Below are 20,239 nucleotides of genomic sequence, written 5' to 3'. Positions count from 1 at the left end.
TTCAAATGAGGCTTAAGTACAGTCTTAGAAAGCATTTTATACTGCTGTATCACATCTATATTCAACTGGAATTCAATCTCATATAACCAAGGCATTTTCCTACTTGATTCCTATTTCTACAAGGTTTAATGAAAATATTAAAACGACATTAAAAATGCAATGAAACTAAAAAGAAAAGGACAAAACTCTGAATTTTCACCTTTGAATCCTTTCCTACAGGTACATCTATATCCATTCAGCAGATCCTCACAAGTTCCTCCATTTTGGCACGGGTTTGACTTACATTCGTTCCCTTCTGTTGAACAGTAATCTCCTACCCAGCCTGGGTCACAGACGCATTTGTACCTTTCAAAGGCAAAAGCAACAGGAATTTGAGGCAATTTTGAAATAACTCCACTCCAAAATACTGAAAATAAACCACCCTTAAAAACACACTTCCCTCCTCCTGTTGTGGTAAGACCAGCTCAACACATTTAAAAAGAAAACAAAAGAATTACAGAGAGTGGAGAGGAAAAGCAGGTTCCAAAGATGAACAGACTAATTTAATACCAAGCAGTGGTTACAAATGAAAACAGACAGTTGGGAGCAGCAGCAATTTACCCCATCACGTTTTAAATCTGAAGTGGAGCAGCTCTCCACCCAAATGGCCCAAAGACTTCCTGAGTCACCCAGTACTCCAGTCACACAAAACATATGCTGGCCTCCTTCTCCATCATGCAGTCAACACTTATTTTATCTCATCCCAAGTATAAGGTACATGTGGAAAGCAACAACACAGGTCAGCCTTCCTGTCAGCTCCAAGAAGCACTGAATCCTGCCCTGTTGCAGTGGCAAAACCCTTCCTTGCCAAGTGCTGACAACACTTTCCAGGTGAAAAGCCACTACTACCCCAGGACCAATTAGGAAGTTTCAAACTATGACCTCGTTCATCCCTCCACTTATCTGCTTCACAGCCCCTGTGCTCCCACAGCCCACATCATTCATTCATCACAGATTCATCCCTAACAAAAAGAGGTCTTGATTCAAGGCTTACAAAGTCACCATTTGGTCTTCCTGGATGGGATGATTCAGCAACAACTGCTGCCATCAGAATGGCCAGAAAAAGCTTTCTTTTCTTCTCTCAGGCTTGCAACAGTGTGACTAAAGCTGATTAAATCTGCCTTGAATATGCTGTTCTTAAGACAACCACTGCTCAACAATAAGTCTCCTAATCTCGAGAAAGCTGCTAGAGGAAACAGTCAGAAGCAACCACATTCCATCAACGTACCAACTTAAACAGGAGGCCTTGTTTGGAACAAAGCAACAAAACACCATACATCAGCTTTTCCCCTAAAAGCAAATGATTGAGATGGAGGACACAAACATCTCAATTCTACCTTCTTCTTGACTTTTCATCCTGAGCTCCTTTTCCGAGCCTTGAATTACCACCTGTGTGTGATTGGTTGTTACACCAAAATTTCCCCACTTGATCTTCCAAAACTGTTCTGCCTCCAAGTTTTCTGAGTTATCTGCTTGTTCCTTCACGCAAACTATTTGGGTAGCAATAATGGCTCTAGTCACAAACACACCCTCCACACTTGACACTTTAGACTTTGATGAAGTATCTGCTGTTTTCCACTAGTTTCGATTGGAACCATCTCCTTATTTCAATTGCATTCACCCCATTAGATTGAACTACTGAACTGATGGTGCCCATGCAGGGCAGAAAAACTCATGCTGATACATCACAAAGGGCAGCTGGAAAATACAGGTCTACACCTTACTGTGATTATTTCATGGCCAGTAAATAAATAATCTGAGAAATTAAAATTCAGAAACCTCTAATCAAGGTGGAATAAGGGCGGTGGGTGCAGGGAAGAAAGTATAAAAGGCAGTAGATACATTTGATGCTACAGTAAGGACTTACCCAGTAACGATGTGTGTGCAGTTGCCATGTACACAGGGATTACTGAGACAGCCATCTGCCTGCGACTGACAGTGAGGGTGATGGTAACCTTCAGGACACACACACCGAAAGCCATTGACTTCATTTATACACGTTCCACCATTATTGCAGGGGTTGGATGCACATTCGTCAATATCCACATTACAACGTGGGCCTAAAAAAATACAAACCCAACCAAAACATTCCTTATTAAGACATATTTCTTCTATGAACATTTGCCCTGCAAGTCTGTAAGACCATGTGATTGAGACAACTCTATAAAGCTGAAGCAGAGGTATGGATCTCGCATGCTCAAATGGCTTTAACTTAAGACACAGAACGTTTCTGCAGCTGCAAAACAACATTTCTACTCAACAAGTATTTACAAACCACTCAAGAATGTCAACAGAGCTGCATTGAAAAAAAACTATAATTAATATTCAATTTCATTTTCGGAAGCAAAAATCACTTGACTGCATTGTATTTGGAACAAACCTCTTGAGCTCCACTTGTCAAAGCCTTTCTTTTCTGTGCTAAAATTACCTACTCACTGAACAACCAATGCTGTCTGTAGTAAATATAGGTCTTGTGGTTCATTGTGTAAAAGGAACTCTAAATAACACCGTATCCTGTTTTGCCTCCTCTCTTTACAGTGTGTGCCAGAATTGCAAAATCCTGTAAGTACTGACCATAAGAATGTGTGAGGCTGCAAAGCTACAGAGAAAGAGTACTGAAGTTGATGAATATTTATAACATATAGGAAACAGAAAGCATCAAGACCCCATGCAGGCCAAATCTTTAAATACCAGAACAGGTCAATTGATCACATTTCTGATTTATTTTAACTGATAACAGTAAGAAATCCAGTAGGAAAACAAACACGGTATGACAGCAATGAGGAGGACTAAAGGCAAAAGCGATCAGGATCATGCCTCTTCCTGCTATGGGTACTGAAGAATAACACCATGACAAAGCCAAGGGAAGAAAGAAGCTTTAGAAGTTTAAAAAGATGTCAAGAGGAACACACACAAAAAACCCACATGAAACTTCTTAGCACTGCTTCTAATGCATTTCAGATCAATCCTAATTAGAATCATTCAGTAATAAACAGTAAACAGACATGATGAGAAAACTGCTACAAATGGCACCAACTGCCTTACAACAATTATTTTATGAGCATATTATCCTACATGCCTCAAAACGTATCAAGTCCATTATAAACAGTGCTGAGATGTGCCTTAGTCATCAGAACCAGTCAGTCCTGATGCAGACCTACAGGTCTGAGCGTGGATTTAAAAGCAGGTAAAAGCTTCTTTTTTTTTCAGTCTTGTTTTTACAGTTTTACACAGTTTAGAAGAGGAAACAGCACAGATCACATCATGACACAGAAGCACGGCAAGAAGTGGGTTACTGAGTTGGAAACTGCCATGTGGAAAGCAGTTCATTACAATGCTGACTTCATGCTTTGCTTTTGCTGAAAGAGAAATACTAGTTGTGGTCCAAGCCCAAGGCACAGTCTAATCCAACACCTGTCTACATTGTTCACAGTTTGTGCCCCTGGAAAGAAGCTGTGAATAATAAACCCAAGTCACATGGTTTTATTTGTTATAAAATCAAGAGCCATGAATTAGATGCAATTACCTAACAAGAATGGCATCTCACAGCACAGATTAGACCATATCTCCACTTGGTGTAACTTGCTGTAATGTAAGACACTGAGATTCAAAGATTAGAAGGATCTACTGAGATATTAACCAAATCCCTCATGGTCAGTATGCAGAGAACAGCTTCCTTAGCTAACAGGATAACTATCATCAAAACAACACCTAAAGCAATCAGGTAGCTGACTTTACCTGTAAATCCAGGTTTGCAAGCACAGTTGTATCGATTAATGCCATCAATGCAGTCCCCGTGAACGCAGGGGTTACTTGCACAGTCATCAAAGTTATTCTCACAGTTCACTCCTGGAGAAAAAGGATAAATTAAAGGAATAAGGAGGTCAAGTCTCAAACAACAGAACCATTCCCTGGAAAGAGCCAAATTAAGAACCCCACCTGCTATCTTTAGACAAAAGAGGAAGGCATTCTGAACAACATATCTTTGTTTGTTTTCAGCAGCAAATGTACCTGCCTGAATTTTGGGGTGTAAAAAGGAGGTAAGCTCCTCCAAGACTATTTGCAGCACATGTGAGAGCTGGTCAGTTCACACAGACGCAAGAAAATGCAGCAACCAAAATTAATGTGAAGGTGACAGTTGCTTCAGGCTCTTTAGAATAAACTTATTCTACATACAAATATAACACACACCGGAGGAGACGTAAGAAATAATTAAATCTTGAATCCCATTACAATCCAATCCTTCTGCTTGTCCCTTATGTACCTGAAGTGCCCAGCAAACAATTGCATTGGTAGCCGTTCACCAAGTCAATGCAGCGTCCTTGATGGAGGCAAGGATTGCTGTGGCATTCATTGATCTGCTCACTGCATATAGCACCCATGTAGCCAGGATTGCATATACAGGTGTATGAATCGATGCCATCTTGACATTCACCGTGGTGGCAAGGATCAGGATCACAGTTGTTGATGTTCTCCTCACACAAAACACCAGTAAAACCTAAGGAAAAACGGCCGACAACAGTGATTAACTGGTACAGTGCTCCAGTGGATGTAATGCAAACATGGGAAGTATCACACTACAAACATCAGCAAATGGGTGGACAGAACAACAAGGGTAACTGGGCACCTCAACTGCTGGCCATTTTCCAGCTTCGAAACACAACTGACTTTTCCATTGCTCACAGTACACCACCTTGCAAGGAGAATTCTGGCATCAGAAGTGTTACCTTCGTTATGTTCAGAATAGAAGCAGTGAGAGGAAAAACATACACCACTAAATATTGACTTGCAGACCTGAAGGGTCTCTCCCATCTCCTCTACACATCATCAGGGAATTTGGCTTTTTCAGCATGTGAAGTTACTGCAAAGATGCTGCAGAAACCTTCCCAAGGGAACTCTCTTGGCTCATGCAGCAGTTTCTGCAGCTCTGCTTATTGAAAAGTCTCTTGTTCCTCTCACTGGGAAACTTCTCAATAACTCCAATCAACCACCAACTGCAAATTCATGAAAGGCTGCATGCAATCTCCTCTTCAGTTAGGAGCAATGAAACAAGCATTAATTTGGCCTGTTTCATTCTGCTTCAGCTGGGAAACATCCTGAGCAAGAGCAGACAGAATTTGTTCACAAGAAGGGCTAAAAAAAAATATAAAATAACAAAAATCAGGAAGATAAGAACAGCAAACAACTCCCTCAAGAGCTCTGTTTTCCATGATGGAACAGAGCTATATGAAACAGGGACAATTTAAAATAAATGGATTTCACAGATGATGTTTTGAAGCCACAGCTCATGCTGCTTCGTTTTTCAGACATTAACTGGAGACTGATACAAACCAAGCTGCAGGGAATTTCAACAGCTGAAGAGTGATTCTCACCTGAGCATAACAAGTGGATAAGAGGCTCCCCATTTTTCATACAGGTTTGTGGCTAGTTCTCTGGTCAAACATACCAGGTGACGGCTAACATTTCCAAGTTCTGCGAACGTATGCATGGATGAATGGGTGTGGAAGTAGGTGGGGAGAGGGAAGGGAAGCTAGTTAGAGAGATGGATATAAAAAGATGTTAGGGAAGAAAGAAAACCAAACCAATAAGAGAACCAACAGTGGCAAAAAAAAAATAAAAATAAAAAAAAAATAACGGGGGACAGAGGGAAGGAAAAGAGGAAAGACCTAAGGCAACTCAAAGAAAAAGAAAAGCCATGATCTACCACTGGGAAGGAGAAGTGGAATAATGCCAGAGGGGAAAGAAAAGACAAAAAGCAAGCAGTAAATAGAGCTATCTGTACAGCATTTGGCCAAACATTTTGTAGTTTTCAATCAGTTCTGCAGCTGGCGAATACCATTCAGGGAACATATATCACTCGTATTATGAGATTAATAAAGCAAGAACACATTCAAGCATGATTTTCCAGTAACTGACCTGCCCCAGTGACGAATTTCATATTTCAGTCTTAGAAAGCTGTCAATATTAAATATTATACTTAGCATACGTTGGTTTAAAAACCAAACAAACAGATTACCTTCCTCCTGCTGTAGCTCAAATGAACTACCTTAAGACAGGCATATTTTTTAGCTTGTAACTGAACATACCTTAACGACGCACAACATCCTCTCCCTCTTTGTAGACAGTTAGATTAGGAAAAAAGAACAACAACAACAATCTGAACACAGAACATCACTCCTCAGAGAGGACAGAAAATAGCCCCAGTCCAGAGCCCTTACATAGCCCCACTTTCAGCCAAAGCACCAACCACTTTACTAAGAGTTACTGCTTAAGTCACATATCCATTTGGTTGCTTCCAGGCTGTTCCTTGAAAATGCTCCATAACCCACATGCCATCATGGTAGTGGCAGTCATCCTTTCTCACCTATGGAAGAGGATCTCTGTACTGAGATGGTTCCCAGCAGATCAAAGCTCAAATTCAGAGCAAGTTTTGTGAAACACAGCTCTCCACACTGTCTGACACTACACGATCCCAAGCTCTGCAAGAAGCACTGAAATGGATTAATATTTCATCTCTGCACTCTCAGGGAATGAAAGCAACCAGACCCCACGCTGGCTTGAGAAAGACCTTCTACTGCAGACTCCAAGTTTGGCAAAGACTTGAGCTTTTTCTTCTTTTGTCAACTTCTTCTAACAAGTGACACATACAGAAAGAAAATTCTGGCAATAATTATTCCTCTCCTGTTTAGAACTACTTTACTCCCTACTTCCAACCAGTTGTTTCTTCACCGACTTTGTGTAAGGTTGTGTGTGAAAAGAGAAGGGAGGAAGTTTTAGGCTGATTTCAGCTGTACTCTGTACAGGGCAGAATAAATTACTGAAGTCAAATGAATTTGCCTGAACAATTTGATTACTGACACGATTCAAAATAAGAAAAAATTGCACATAAATCTAACCAAGCTGACAAAACATTTCCAGCACAGAGGCAGTCCAGGAATTTTCAGCTACCTCCATAATGGAAGAGCTAAAGCCAACACATTCCATGCCTGATCAATCTGCATCTGCATCATGAACAATTCCACTTAGCATTAACTGAAAGCAACCAAAAGTTGTTCTTCACTGAGAATTAAGGTGTAATAGCTTTGAACTGCTCACATCCTCAGATCTGACCAAATGCAAACGACCACAGATAAAAATACATCTACTATCAACTCTAGTGGCTCAAAGACAAGGAAATTGTGTAATTAAGCCTGACGCTTCTGAATGTGCAACTGAACAAGCAGTAAATGAATTCAGTGCATTAAAAAAAACCAGTTCCATCCACAGCTGTTAAAGTTTCTGTATGATGCTTAACAAAGCACTTCAATTACATTATTGTAAGCAGCTACTGTGTGGCATTTCTTCCAGTGGGCACCATTTTTACTGCACTTCTGTCTTTCAGTTTTATCATAAAACAGCCTCAAGCAACTGAAATCAAAATACACAGTAGTACTGCTCTGTCCACCTCTTGTTCTTCAGTTGTATACTATACAATCCAACTTGGAAGATAGAAAAGAAAGCCACAGATATAAGGCTTCTCACTGTTGTTTTTCTATTCAAGGATTCCATAGTCAATACAGAAGGAGCTGTCACCTTTTGGAAAACAAGAGCTGGGACTGAAAGGGGAAAGCCACAAATCGCAGCAACTGTGAACTCACTGCTGTCACAAGTGAAAGGGTTCCTGTGCTTAAGTCTATTCTCTGCTGCAAAGAAGCAGATTAAGCTACAATACAAACAAGAAGTGTTTCAGAGAAAGAAAGAAAACACTGACACTGCTTTGACCACTCCTTGTTGCATTTAGGTTACATGCAATCTTCAGTCCAGAGGCTCTGAACACAAGACTAACCTGTGGCACACTGGCACTCGTAGCCATTGGGATGGTCGATGCACTTGGCTCCATTGAGACACGGCGTGCTAGAGCAGTCATCTATATCAATCTGACACACTGCACCACTGAATCCTGAAAGGCAGAACGATTGTGAGAATTCAGAGGCAATCTGAAGCATTTAAAACTAAACAGCTTTATTATCAGGAATTATTTAGTTACAAATCCTTAAAACCACCCAAATGTAAGCTCCAATCTAAACTCAACTGCACCATTAAACATATACACAACACCCTGGTTTCTTCATTCAACCCACACAACTGCCTCCCTCCTCATACAAGCAACATAAGCTATACTGATGGAAATATGGCCTCTACCTAAAAACCTATTAAAATAAAGCATGCAGACACTCTGATTTTATAATATGTTTAGAACTACTTAACTACCTCTCACTGTGATATTCACAATAATGTAAGCTCTTGCTGCATTCAACTCTTTAATGTGAGATATCCAACTATTCCTCAGCACTTACTCAGCTACAGGCACAACCACATTGCCAAACAATACCTGCCCATGCTCCAACTTACCCATGACTGCAGCTAACTCAAACAGATGCTGCACCAAGACTGCAGAAACTCCCAAGAAACACTGCCCACAGCCTTTCACTGGTTATCTAAAGAGTTCTTGGTAAGGTGAAGCAGGAAAAGCTTCCAGAAATAAGTACTTACCAGCAGGACAGACACAGACGAACCGGTTTACTTTATCAAGACACTCTCCATTGTTCACACAGGGATTACTTAGACACTCATCAATATCTTCTTCACAGTGAACACCTTTAAAACCTATTAAAAATAATGTAAGAGGCTTTAATGTTTTCTGGTAGGTTTTCACCAGAGGTGAAAGTGGATGCTGAGTGTGTGCGACTCTGTAAAGGGAGAATTCTGTGTTGCATTTACAGCCAGTGTTTTCTTTTATTTGATGAGAAGAGACTGTTTTACCACGCTGGTAGGCATCAATCTATTTGAGTTTGCACCCACAAGAGGCAAGAGGTAATGAAACAATCACAGCGGGTAGCTATAAAACCTCAAGCTAAAGCAAATGACAGAATAAAAGAAAATGATAGGAGGAGTAAAATGGAACTGGGACTACAGTTCCAACTTTCACAACAGATTTGAGATGAATAAGAATTAATTCTGGTTTTCACAGTATTAAATCATCACCTGTAGGGGTCACGAGTTTTTCATTATACTTCACACAATTGTCCAACTGGCAACACACACAATTTATTATCACTTCCTTTCAGAAAGCAAATAGCAGACTACATAAGTCACTGCTATGCTGGACATGTTAATTTTGGACAAGCACAATGTCAACTGACTTCACTTTTTTAGTATATTTTTTCAGATCAAATGAAGCCTGCATTATTTGGGGAGTATTTTAAGAAGGAAAACACAAAAAACACCCATTTAATCCAGAAACATCATATACGCATCTCAAAACACAATGACTCTTAAAGCTTGCACCTCCTCTGCTTCCACAAATGTAAGTTTCTGCACGCACATTTTACTGAGCATAGCAACAAATGCATTCACACACTGCAGGCTTGTGGACTACCTTCCCTCATGGATATAGAGGTTGGTTTCTCTCTCAAGTCCTCTAATTGTTTTCTCCCTCCCCACACAAATGCCAAGTCCGCCTGGCTGGAGCCACCACAGAAAGCACACTCAGTGTTTCATTTAGCCTCACCCCAATGCAATTTTGTGTTCCACCTCAGCTGAGTTGGCAATCTTCCCTGTGCTCCTCCTCCTCATTTTTTTCCTCCTTTTCTGGAAGCCCCTTCCCAGTCAGAAAATTCCCTCACCTGGCATACAGAGACATGTGAATCCTCCAATTTTATCCAGACAGGTGGCATCGTTCTGGCATGGATTAGAATGGCACTCGTTGATGTCCATTTCACAGCGAGGTCCTGTGTATCCCTTCAAACACTCACAGTGAAAAGAGCCTTCTGTGTTGACACATTTCCCAGCGTGTTCACACGGATTGCTGTTTGCTGCAAGAAAGATAAGTGTGTGTGGCAAAACCTTTCCTCTGACCAGGAAAGCCACAGCATCCTTTATTAGTCATGGTCTTTTTCAGTGGTCATTCCTTCCTGACAAGTAATACAGGGGAAAGGACTGTTCACCCCAGTCAGGAAAGGCTAGTGTGACTGAAGAGAACATGTAGCAGTTAATTGCCTGTCAGAGGCAAAAAGAAAGATTACCATCATCACCGCAGGTCCTAATTATTAATAACAGTCCTTAAAAATAGTATTAGGTGGCAAGGATTAGAGAACTAGTGATGCTTTGAAGGCCTTATCTCTAGATCATCTTTCTGATTTACTTTTTTCCTGAGGCTGTCAATGTGTCACCGGAGCCACAAAACCAAATTTGTCCCTCATATGTTTTCAGAAAGGAACAGCCCTTTTGTCCAAGGCAGACTGAAGAATGAAATTCAAAGCAGTGCTTCTTCCCAGTACTTTCATACTGGTTAGGCATACCCTTCTTGCAACAAACTCCAGTAGCATAAGCTAGCACACACAGAACTGCCAGCAAGTTTGTGAAAGTCCAGCTAATCCTCAAAACACAACAGGGTGATATCAGAGAACTGCAGCTTTTAAAGCCCACGCAATCACTGGTTTCAGAAGGCACTCAAGAGTTCTATTCATATTGTGGCTGCCAAAGCCTTTAGTTATTTCTGCCATGGGAGAATCTGCAATAGCACCCCTGGAAACTGAGGTACTTCTGTTGCACCCTGCAGGTCACTGCCAGCTTAACTAGTCTCTGTGCGTGCTCCTCACACAGAGCTATATCTTTGCTGCACAACAAAAAATGGTTAAGTCCATCATCTCACTGTCTTCCATATTCCAGATGCTAAGATGTTCAAGCATGGGCATCTACCCTGACTCAGCACGTTGCCATGAGTCTCTCACAAGATTTAGAACTCATCTAAAGATGCTGAAACAGAAAGGGGAAAGCAGGAAAAGAATCTCACATGCATTGAGAAGCTATGACAAGATGTGTACGCTTCTTCCTCCATTAGTTTATTAAAAAAAAAGAAACTGACCCCTGGTTATCATATTCACCAGCTGAAAACAGGAACTTACCCATTGCACATTCATCCACATCCTCAGTGCAGTCTGCTCCCTTATGGCCTTGAGGACAGGTGCAGATATAGTGTCCATTCACAGGATTGGTATCACACAGAGCTCCTTTCTGGCACGGGTTGCTAACACACGCATCATCCAAGTGGCACAGAAGACCTAGAGAAGCATACAAGCATTCATTCAAACAGCGAGACACAGCAGCCAGACCATATGTTACACAATCAAATTATCCATCTCAGTATTTCAGATGGAGAATCTCACGTCCAGAACCTTACAGGCCTCAACCCAGGCTTCAACGACCACAAGGTTTTCACTACACACTTATGGAACATCATATATAAATACAGACTCTGTGACTTCAGAGGTCTCTGCAGCCTTCTGGAGCACTGCAGTTGCTTACTACTACTTAAGTCGCCTCCTGGGAGCAGTTAACCAGCTCTTCTCTCTTAACAAGCACGATGATTGTTCTGGAAGCTGAAAACATTTCCTTGCAATATAAGCTGAAAGAGTTTTACAGTTTAATATAAATAGTTCTTTGTTCCTAGCTGCAGAGATTTAAGAAGTCTTTGCTTGTGGATAGTACATACTTCCTTTTGTCTTTTGATCACAAAGCACATAAAAATAAACACACCACTTTAAGTACATGCACAAACTTCAGAGTTAAGAAGGATTTTTCCTGAAGTGCAAGAGCAAAATGGGTTTTCCATCCTTACCTGCCTTTCCTTCTGGACAAATGCAAGAAAACGAAGCCACTCGATCAATGCAAGTCGATCCATTAGCACAGGAGGCCGTGAAGCAATCATCAATGTTTTTACTGCAGTCATCCCCACTCCAGCCATTCACACAGACACAGGCGTAGCCTCCGTTGTGGTTGGTGCAGGTACCTCCATTCTGACAAGCGTTTGGCTGCAGCTGACATTCGTCAACATCTTCAGTGCAAAACTGGCCTGATGCACGGAGAGAAACAGGTTTTATGAAAGATCATGCTGGATTAAGAGAAGATTCCAGAACAGATAGCACAACTAAGAACAACACTTCAAACTGACTGCTACTTCTTATCTCAGCCACACACAGAAAGACACAAGCCTGAGAACTTCCTACGGTGCTGCTGTCAAATTACACAAGTCAACCAACATCCCTACAGGGCCCCAAAGAGGGAATGAACTGCAAATAAGCTGGAAAGGGTACAGGGAGAGAGCCAGAAGACAGCCTGCAGCATGTATAGATACATCCAAGATCACCTGAGAATGCAGCAGCCAGAGGGACTAAGGAGAAGAGAGCCTCACAAAGAAGAAAAGATGCTGGCCAAAGCAATGTCAACACGCCAACAGCAAAATAACTACCAGTACAACTCACTTTTCCCACATAACTATGCCATGAATATGATTTGATAAAGAAGAATCTTTGAGATTCCTCTACCTGAAATATTTATTTACTTCTCCCCAGGTATTTCCACACACAGCCCCATTTTTTTCCTTTTATTTATGAGGATTACAGGTATGTAGTGAAGCTGTGCAGGGAGAAAATTAGGAAAGCCAAAGCAAGAACTGAGCTTGGCTGCTAAGGTAGAGGAGAACAATAAATATTTGTATCAACACACCAACAGCAAGAGGAAGGCTAGAGAGAACCTCCATCCCTTGTTGGATGCTGAGGGCAACTTGGTCACCAAGGATCGGGATAAGGCTGAGGTACTTAACGCCTTCTTTGCCTCAGTCTTTAATAGTAATACTTGTTACTCCCTGGGAACACAGCTCCATGTGCTGGTAGATGGGGAGAGGGAACAGAATAAGCCCCGCACAGTCCACGAGGAGATAGTTTTGGACCTGCTCCGAAAGCTGGATGCTTTTAAGTCCATGGGGCTGGATGGATTGCACCCTAGAGTGCTGAGGGAGTTGGTGGATGTGGTTGCCAAACCACTCTCCATCATTTTTCAGCAGTCCTGGCTGACTGGGAATGTCCTGGTGGATTTGGAGGCTGGCAAATGTGACGCCCACCTTCAAAAAGGGCTGGAAAAATGATCCTGGCAGCTACTGACCCATCAGGTTCACCTTGGTGTCCAGGAAGGTTATGGAACAAATAATCTCAGGAGCCACTACGAACTATTTAAAGGTCAGCCAGGGGATCAGGCCATAGTTCGTTCTATGACAAGGTGACCCTCTTGGTGGATGAAGGTAAGGCTGTTAATGTGGTCTACCTGGACTTCAGTAAGGCCTTTGACACTGTCCCCATAACACTGTCGTGGAGAAGCTGGCTGCCCATGGTCAGGATGGGTGCACACTCTGCTGGGTGAAGCACTGGCTGGATGGCCGGGCCCAGAGAGTTGTGGTCAATGGAGTTGAATCCAGCTGGGGGTCAGTCACGAGCAGCGTCCCCCAGGGCTCAGTGCTGGGGCCGCTTCTGTTTAACATCTTAGTTAATGATATTGATGAGGGGATTGAGTGCACCCTCAGTAAGTTTGCAGACAACACCAAGGTGGGAGGGAGTGTTGATCTGCCAGAGTGAAGAAGGGCACTACAGAGGGACCTGGATAGACTGGATCCACTGGCCAAGGTTAACGGCATGAGTTTCAATAGGGCCAAGTGTCGGATCCCACATTTTGGCCACAACAACCCCAGGCAACCCTACAGGATTGGGGAGGTGTGGCTGGAAAGCTGCCTGATGGAAAGGGACCTTGGTGTGCTAATGGACAGTGGGCTGAATATGAGCCAGCAGGGTGCCCAGGCGGCCAAGAAGGCCAATGGCATCCTGGCTTGTATCAGGAATGGTGTGGTGAGCAGGACTAGGGAAGTCATCCTGCCCCTGTACTCGGTGTTGGTGAGGCCTCACCTCAAGTACTGTGTTCAGTTTTGGGCACCTCAGTACAAAAAAGACATAGAGGTACTGGATCAGGTCCAGAGAAGAGCAACGAGGCTTGTGAAGGGCTTGGAAAATCAGCCCTGTGAGGAGAGGCTGAGGGATCTGGGGCTGTTTAGTCTGTTTAGAAACTGTTGAGTTTCTTCAGTGGGTAAAAACTAATGCCTACGTACCAGTTGGTTTCATCCCAGGCTGCAATACGGGAGCACACATGCCACCACATCGTACTGGTCACAGTCCACAATAACTTCTTTGCAAAAAACTATTTCTAACCTTTCTGTTACATTAAATACTCTGAAACTGGAAGCTTTATGTTACTTTTTTAATCCTTTATTTTGGTATTTTTTCCAAGGTTCGTCGTACAAAGCTGGCATCATGTCATGTAAAACCAAAAGACCTCCCCTTTATCACACGATGAGATTAGATTAACTTGATTTAAGGCTTTTTTTTAATTCCCCTCCAGCTGACCCCACCTCCCTCGCTAGCTTCCAGTAGCTTTCCATTAGCTGGGCCAAGACTGGTTTAAGTAACTGTGTTGCTATTACCAAGATCCTCCCCCCCTTCTTCATTTCCAGCTATTTTATCAGGTGCACATTTATATTTGTCTGGAATTCCCCCCTTATTCCAAGAATAAGAAACCCAATAACAGGCCTTACATCTTTGCTGCCAATTCTCCTAGGCTTCAGTTTATTCAGGATTTCCAGTTAAAAAGCAGTGACAATTGAGCAGCATCCAATAAGTGCATTTAATAATGGCCTACAAATTTTGATGCATGTGCACATCTTCCTCCAATTCACAGAACAAAAATATTTAGTGTTTCTCAATGTACCCCCCCCAGCCATCTCCATTTGTGGTACTCGAACTACGATTCCCCTTCTTTCCAAAGTACTCAAATAAATCTCAGCCTTCAGCCCTGTAAGCCCTGGACATTGTGGCAAAAGCATAAAATGAAAAGTAGAAATAAGAAAGGAGTTGCACAACTAACTGTTCTGAATGCTCCTCCCTACAACAGAAAGACCTCAAACCCAGGATCTTACCATTTGAAGAAATGAGATAACATTTCAGTAGCAGCGCTAGCAACAATAGAGCTTTCAGAATTACAACTCATTTCCTGGATAACTTCATAGTTGGGGAGGAAGCCTAACACTTCACATCGCTACTTACAAAACAGCTCTCTGCATTATACAAAACAAAACCATGCATTTGTCAGAGCAGGAGTCGTCTGTTCATTAGCTTTAATATTAACAACTCCTTTAGCTTATCAGCAAACCAAACTGGAAAGAATTGGTTATCTCAGACTGGTTCCTAGCAGTCGTGTGTATCTTGCATCATCAACACAACTAACTTCCTTTAAAAAAACAAACATTCAAGGCGTTGTTTACTTGTTATAAAAGACATTTTCCTTCTCCTCTTGGAGGAGGCCCAACAAAGATCAAAGAACGCACGCTCTGACGAACGCTCATCTGCAGCAGAACTGTTTTGCAGAAGCATTCTTGCAGCACCTACATCCTCCCTTTGGCTGCAGCCAACTTAAACTTGGTGTCACTGAGGCGTGAACCATTTTCAGCTGATGCCGCCAGGCAGAAGTTCTGTGCCTTTCTCAAATCATTTGCCTTGTGATGCACAGAACATCACTCTCAAAATACGAAGTTTTCAGGTTTGGGTTTTCTTGTCAGTGGTACTGATTCATTTTGTTCTTTTAAAGCAGGTATGGTGAAGATTACCCCCTCAAGCCATCTGGATTTGCTATTGCCTTCCCATTTGAAATGTCATAAGTGTTATCAAACCTTTGTGATGCCCCTGGTTGTTTTTTTTTCCCCTAGCACATGCAATCCATTTCTATAAAGGACAGTATCAAGTGACATTACCTCTGTGCTTGCAAGAACTCTAGGCTACTCCATATTTCCACCCTCCTAAACTGAAATAGATTTAATAAAAAGTATCAACACTCCACAAAAGAGGAATAATTCAGAGTTTAAAGATCCTTGAGCAATTAATCTATGTTTTAAGAATGTAAGGTGTTTGAGCTCCTTATACTTGACCTTCATTCAGCTTCCCAAATGCATAATGCTCCTTTTGCAGCTACTAGATCACAATCATATTAGTGTTTAATTACAAATATGAATGAAACACCGCCTCATCTTCCAGCAGTTTGCTTTAAAAACAAAGGAGATTAATCTCATAGTATAAGAGAGGCATAAATGAGTAATTAACTACTGCATTGTACTATTGGCTGCTGTAATGAAAAAAGCTTGTTCTCTATTGAAGCTGTAATTGAAAGCCAGACTTAAATAAGGTCTAGGCAAAAAAATACCAATCCAAAGCAGCATAAGGCAAGCGGAACCTATCAACTTAATGACATTCATTAGCACCCACAGCCTCATTGCCTTCAGGCAAAACAATAACAGGCTTCAAAAGATTTCAGACCTATTTCTTCAATTATCACAAACACCAGACCAAAGTCCAAGGCTCCCGTGTTGGTGAGAACACAAAGCAATTCCAAGCTCACTAAAAACGCTTGAGATCTTATTGCTCATCTGTGAGCTGAGGGGCCTAGAGATGCATTACACAGCACAAACTCTTCAAAAGAGAAATGAGACAAAATGAGATACACTATTTGTAAGAAACCCATTGATGGCTTATCTGTGCTCTTTAAGTGTTAACAGCACGAGATTAATGGTCAATATTGGTAATTCTTCCATATAGTGTCCTCTTTCAGGAGCTTGCACACATCAATAACTGGCTTCCAAAAAAGCCCTCCTGTATTGCAGCAACACCACTTCATCCTCAGTGAGACCAAACCATGGCCGCACCACTCAACATCCTGAAAGGGCTGGTGTATGCTCTCAAAATGGCCTCAACTCCTTGTTCAAACTCCAGCAACAGATGAGCATTTTGTGCATCTGCTGCAAAGAAAAGATCTGATGCTTCTGGTTTTTTTGCAGCCTGGATTTCCATGTGGTGTCTGTCCTGTGAGCTTCTTGAACGGCTTTTTCACAGGGAGCATATGACACAAACAAGGCCTTAATTCCAAATTTCTCTATGAATAACCTTCACAAGGTTTCTCTCTGACACTGGTAGATTTAAATTAAGCGAGGCAGCACTTCCCTTAAAGTTTACTTGAGGGATGCAGCTTGACTTAACTGTAATGGAACTAAGCCTATTTACTTGAAGCAGCACACTTGGTAACCTTGTTTTCTGCTTACTAAGAAGAATCAAGTCTTTCATTCATGAACTGAAATTCACCTTCCAAGTGCAAACTTCTAATCCGTTTAGCTGGAAGTTTCGACAGTTATTTCTCTACTTGTGCTTTTGCTGCTAAAAGAAACACTGCAAAAGCAGTGTGAGTTAGGGAAGATGTGAGCTTACATAATGCTTCCAGCTCAGATACATAAATCGTACATTTTAACGGGCATGTAAAAACACACATAAAACACAACAAGAATGGAAGCACGGATTACTCCAAGAAACTAATAAAAGCCTAACCTGACCTTGATATTTGCAGAGCCTGGGAAATCAGCAAAACGCCGACTCAGGTTTTGAGTGACCTTGTACAAAGTAAACAGCAAGTCCATCCCGTATTTCTAAACTGGAAACTAGAAGTAGAAAAAGGGAACAGCCTTCAACTCTTAGGGCTTTTCACCTACTATGAAACTAAGTTACTTCCTGTAGGTTTCCCTTCAGAAAAGCCGTAAGGAATGCAGCAGACGAGGCACGTGGGCTGCTCCCATTGACAGACCCCTGGGCAGGGGCTCAGGAGGTTCTCCTTCAGCAGACATAGGATGCAGTGGCCTGAGGCCCAGCACGTAGCTGTGCCAGTCTGCCCCAAAGAGAAACAGCCTCCTGCTTAAGCTCTTTTTAATACAAAGAAAGCAAAGTCTACCAAGGTAAGGCAGCACGTTAAATGGGGGCAGTCCTACACAAGGACTAGAGTATTAGCTTAGGACAAATAAGAAGCCTAAACAGTCATCCTGGGAAGCAGCAACAGATGAATCCAAAAGCTGATGTCACTGAGCCATATACTCTGCATAAAATCTAATTTCAAGACAGGAAACCAGACTGATCCTACAGCTGAACACAGGCAGGACTTTCTGTCAGTTCAACCAGAGGTCTTCATCTTTGGCAGAGCATACTTCCCATAAAGGAGAAAGTTTTCTTGGCCTCTTAACAGCTCTCCAGCAGTGAAGATTGCTGATGCACAGCTGTAGTGCAAGAGCCAAAGCCTCCTGAGAGGAGATATCACATGCAATTTACGCACTAAAAACATTTAGTAGGACAAAGGACACAAACACATCACAGTGCCTTGAAAACTGAGCTGGGAGGAGTTCGCTGCATCTGTGTCTCACAAAATAACAACCACCTCAGCACTGGACTCAGACTGAACTGGACATCAGATTATCTTAAACGTGATGCTGGAAGGGACAAGTCAGTGAGAATAATGAACTGGCCCTCAGGTTTGCACGGGACCCACTGTAGAGGAAGGAGCCTCCAGAGTCAAGACAGCTTGTGCTGACAGCATCCCTTCAAGCTTGTCATGCCCTCTGACTAGCACATCCCTACACCAAGGTTGTACCATCTCTCTTGAGAAGGCTAGCTGGGAAAACAGTGGATTTAGGTAGATTTTCCCTGAAAAAATAATTTTAATTCACAATGCATTGCGAAGATTATTGCAGAGTATTCGAACACGATCAGTGTGGCTGAAGGCGGCACGTCTCATTTGAGCTGTTTAAATTTCTTTTTCCTCTTTCAGAGGACTACTAAGTCACAAGGTGAACTGCATCATAGTGAGGCACAAGAACTGGTGAAGAGATAAGAAAGCATTTGTGCAAATGACACATTCTAATTACAACAGAAGGTTACACAGCGCAATACTTCATGGGACCATAATGTTATTTCCCATCTTCAACCACCCATGTTCTCATTCAGGATGCCAGCTGGCACAGCACATCTGTCTGGGGAAAAACATTTCCCTGTCCAGTCCTTTCTTTCAAGGCAAGGAAAACGCCACCCATGTTGCCTGAGTAACCCAAAGCACGTTACTCTGTTAGGTCAGAACAGTGGTTTCCTCAAGTCACTGAGCAAGACTCCTCAATAAATGAGAAAGCATAGGAAAAATGGCCTCCGGAACCATCAGGTCATTCAGTTAAATGGCATTTGTGACAAACTGTTTTAGCTTCCACATTTCTGATTTGTGTATTTGGAAAAGCATCCCACTTATCTTTAACCCACAGAATTATTTATACTCCTAGAGAAAATTAATTTATCATTAATAAATACATACAGACACTGGAGGATTTAATTAAAGGCCTTGAAGATGAACAGTAGGCAGCAGTATCTTAAACAAATGAGTATTTATATTGCCCAAGAGGAAACCAAGGAACTTCAGACAGACTCATCCAAGTGAGGTTGCTGGGCAGCACAACAGCAGGGACGGTTTGATGCAATAAATGCCAAGTACAATACAGAAGGAAACAGACTTCTCATGGAAGGCTTGTGGCGTTAGACACTCCTTGAGGAAAGACTTCGGCTTCCCTGGAAGAGTTCACTGGGGACTTTGACACAGCTCACAGCTTTCATAAGCAAAAGAAACATCACTGATGAGACATCTGACTGCAAGGAAGAACAACTAATGCAAACAGCTGTGTAATAGCAGTGCCATCGCTTCAGTTCAGAGCACACTTTGCAGCACTGAAGCCACCACCTCTTAATAAAGAGACTGAAACTGGGGTAGAGATTGGAGTTTGATAGACTGATGGAAGAGACTTACTAAGCAAATATTATTCAGAAAGCAAGAAAGATTATGATAAAAGTACAATAGTTATTGCAAGGAAGATACATAAGTGAGCAAATATTTTCTTTGTATGTTTTGCCACCTGTTGTAGTTTGCTGACACAAGGTATCATTAAAGCAAAGAACTTCAAACTTCTCTAGAAGAGGCAGTATCTTGGTACAGATCAGTGCTCAGAGCAATGAACGGGGAACGCTAACAGGAAAGGCTCTCACATGCACGATGTCCTGATCACATCCAAGTTCCAGACCCTCTGCTGAGACCTCAGCAACTCCCTGTGGAGGATCCAACGAATACAATTGCTACTCAGCTGCAAGGAGGGCTGACACACAGGAGTGCAATGGACTGTGTGTTTCCATCTGCAAAATGTCATCTCCTCACTTGCACATGTCTAGTAAAGGTCTGCACTGCTTAAGTGCTGAAATGGTTTTCCCTGGATAAAGAGCTGGAGCCAAATACTTTTTCCCTTTTAGAAGACTTCAGAATTGAGAGGCATCGTGGATATGAAAGAAGCGCTCCATGCTGAGCATATTACAGCACCTTGATTCCCTTTGGAACACACAACTACAGGGCAGCAAAGTGGTAACAACCATCCCCAAACTTCAGATGACGT

General features: G+C 42.1%; 1 protein-coding gene across 2 annotated transcripts in view; it reads right to left on the bottom strand.

The window, feature by feature from the left end:
* Positions 1 to 20,239, bottom strand: part of NOTCH2 (notch receptor 2) — a 76,641-nt gene that overhangs the window by 26,202 nt on the left and 30,200 nt on the right. The window contains exons 6-14 of one of the 2 annotated variants that reach the window (XM_015869367.3): positions 11,699 to 11,932; positions 10,986 to 11,141; positions 9,705 to 9,893; positions 8,572 to 8,685; positions 7,865 to 7,978; positions 4,304 to 4,537; positions 3,778 to 3,888; positions 1,907 to 2,099; positions 200 to 345 (exon numbers count right to left, since the gene is read on the bottom strand). In XM_015869367.3, coding sequence (XP_015724853.2) covers positions 200 to 345; positions 1,907 to 2,099; positions 3,778 to 3,888; positions 4,304 to 4,537; positions 7,865 to 7,978; positions 8,572 to 8,685; positions 9,705 to 9,893; positions 10,986 to 11,141; positions 11,699 to 11,932 — 1,491 coding nt within the window. Of the gene's footprint in view, positions 1 to 199; positions 346 to 1,906; positions 2,100 to 3,777; positions 3,889 to 4,303; positions 4,538 to 5,411; positions 5,671 to 7,864; positions 7,979 to 8,571; positions 8,686 to 9,704; positions 9,894 to 10,985; positions 11,142 to 11,698; positions 11,933 to 20,239 lie in introns of those variants that run through there. The other variant, XM_085511177.1, reaches the window with a different exon arrangement.

Source organism: Coturnix japonica, chromosome 11 (genome assembly GCF_054131305.1).
Source record: "Coturnix japonica strain WE chromosome 11, WE-NBRP24, whole genome shotgun sequence".
Classification (NCBI taxonomy): Eukaryota; Metazoa; Chordata; class Aves; order Galliformes; family Phasianidae; genus Coturnix; species Coturnix japonica.
This window is presented reverse-complemented; position numbering and strand designations above follow the sequence as displayed.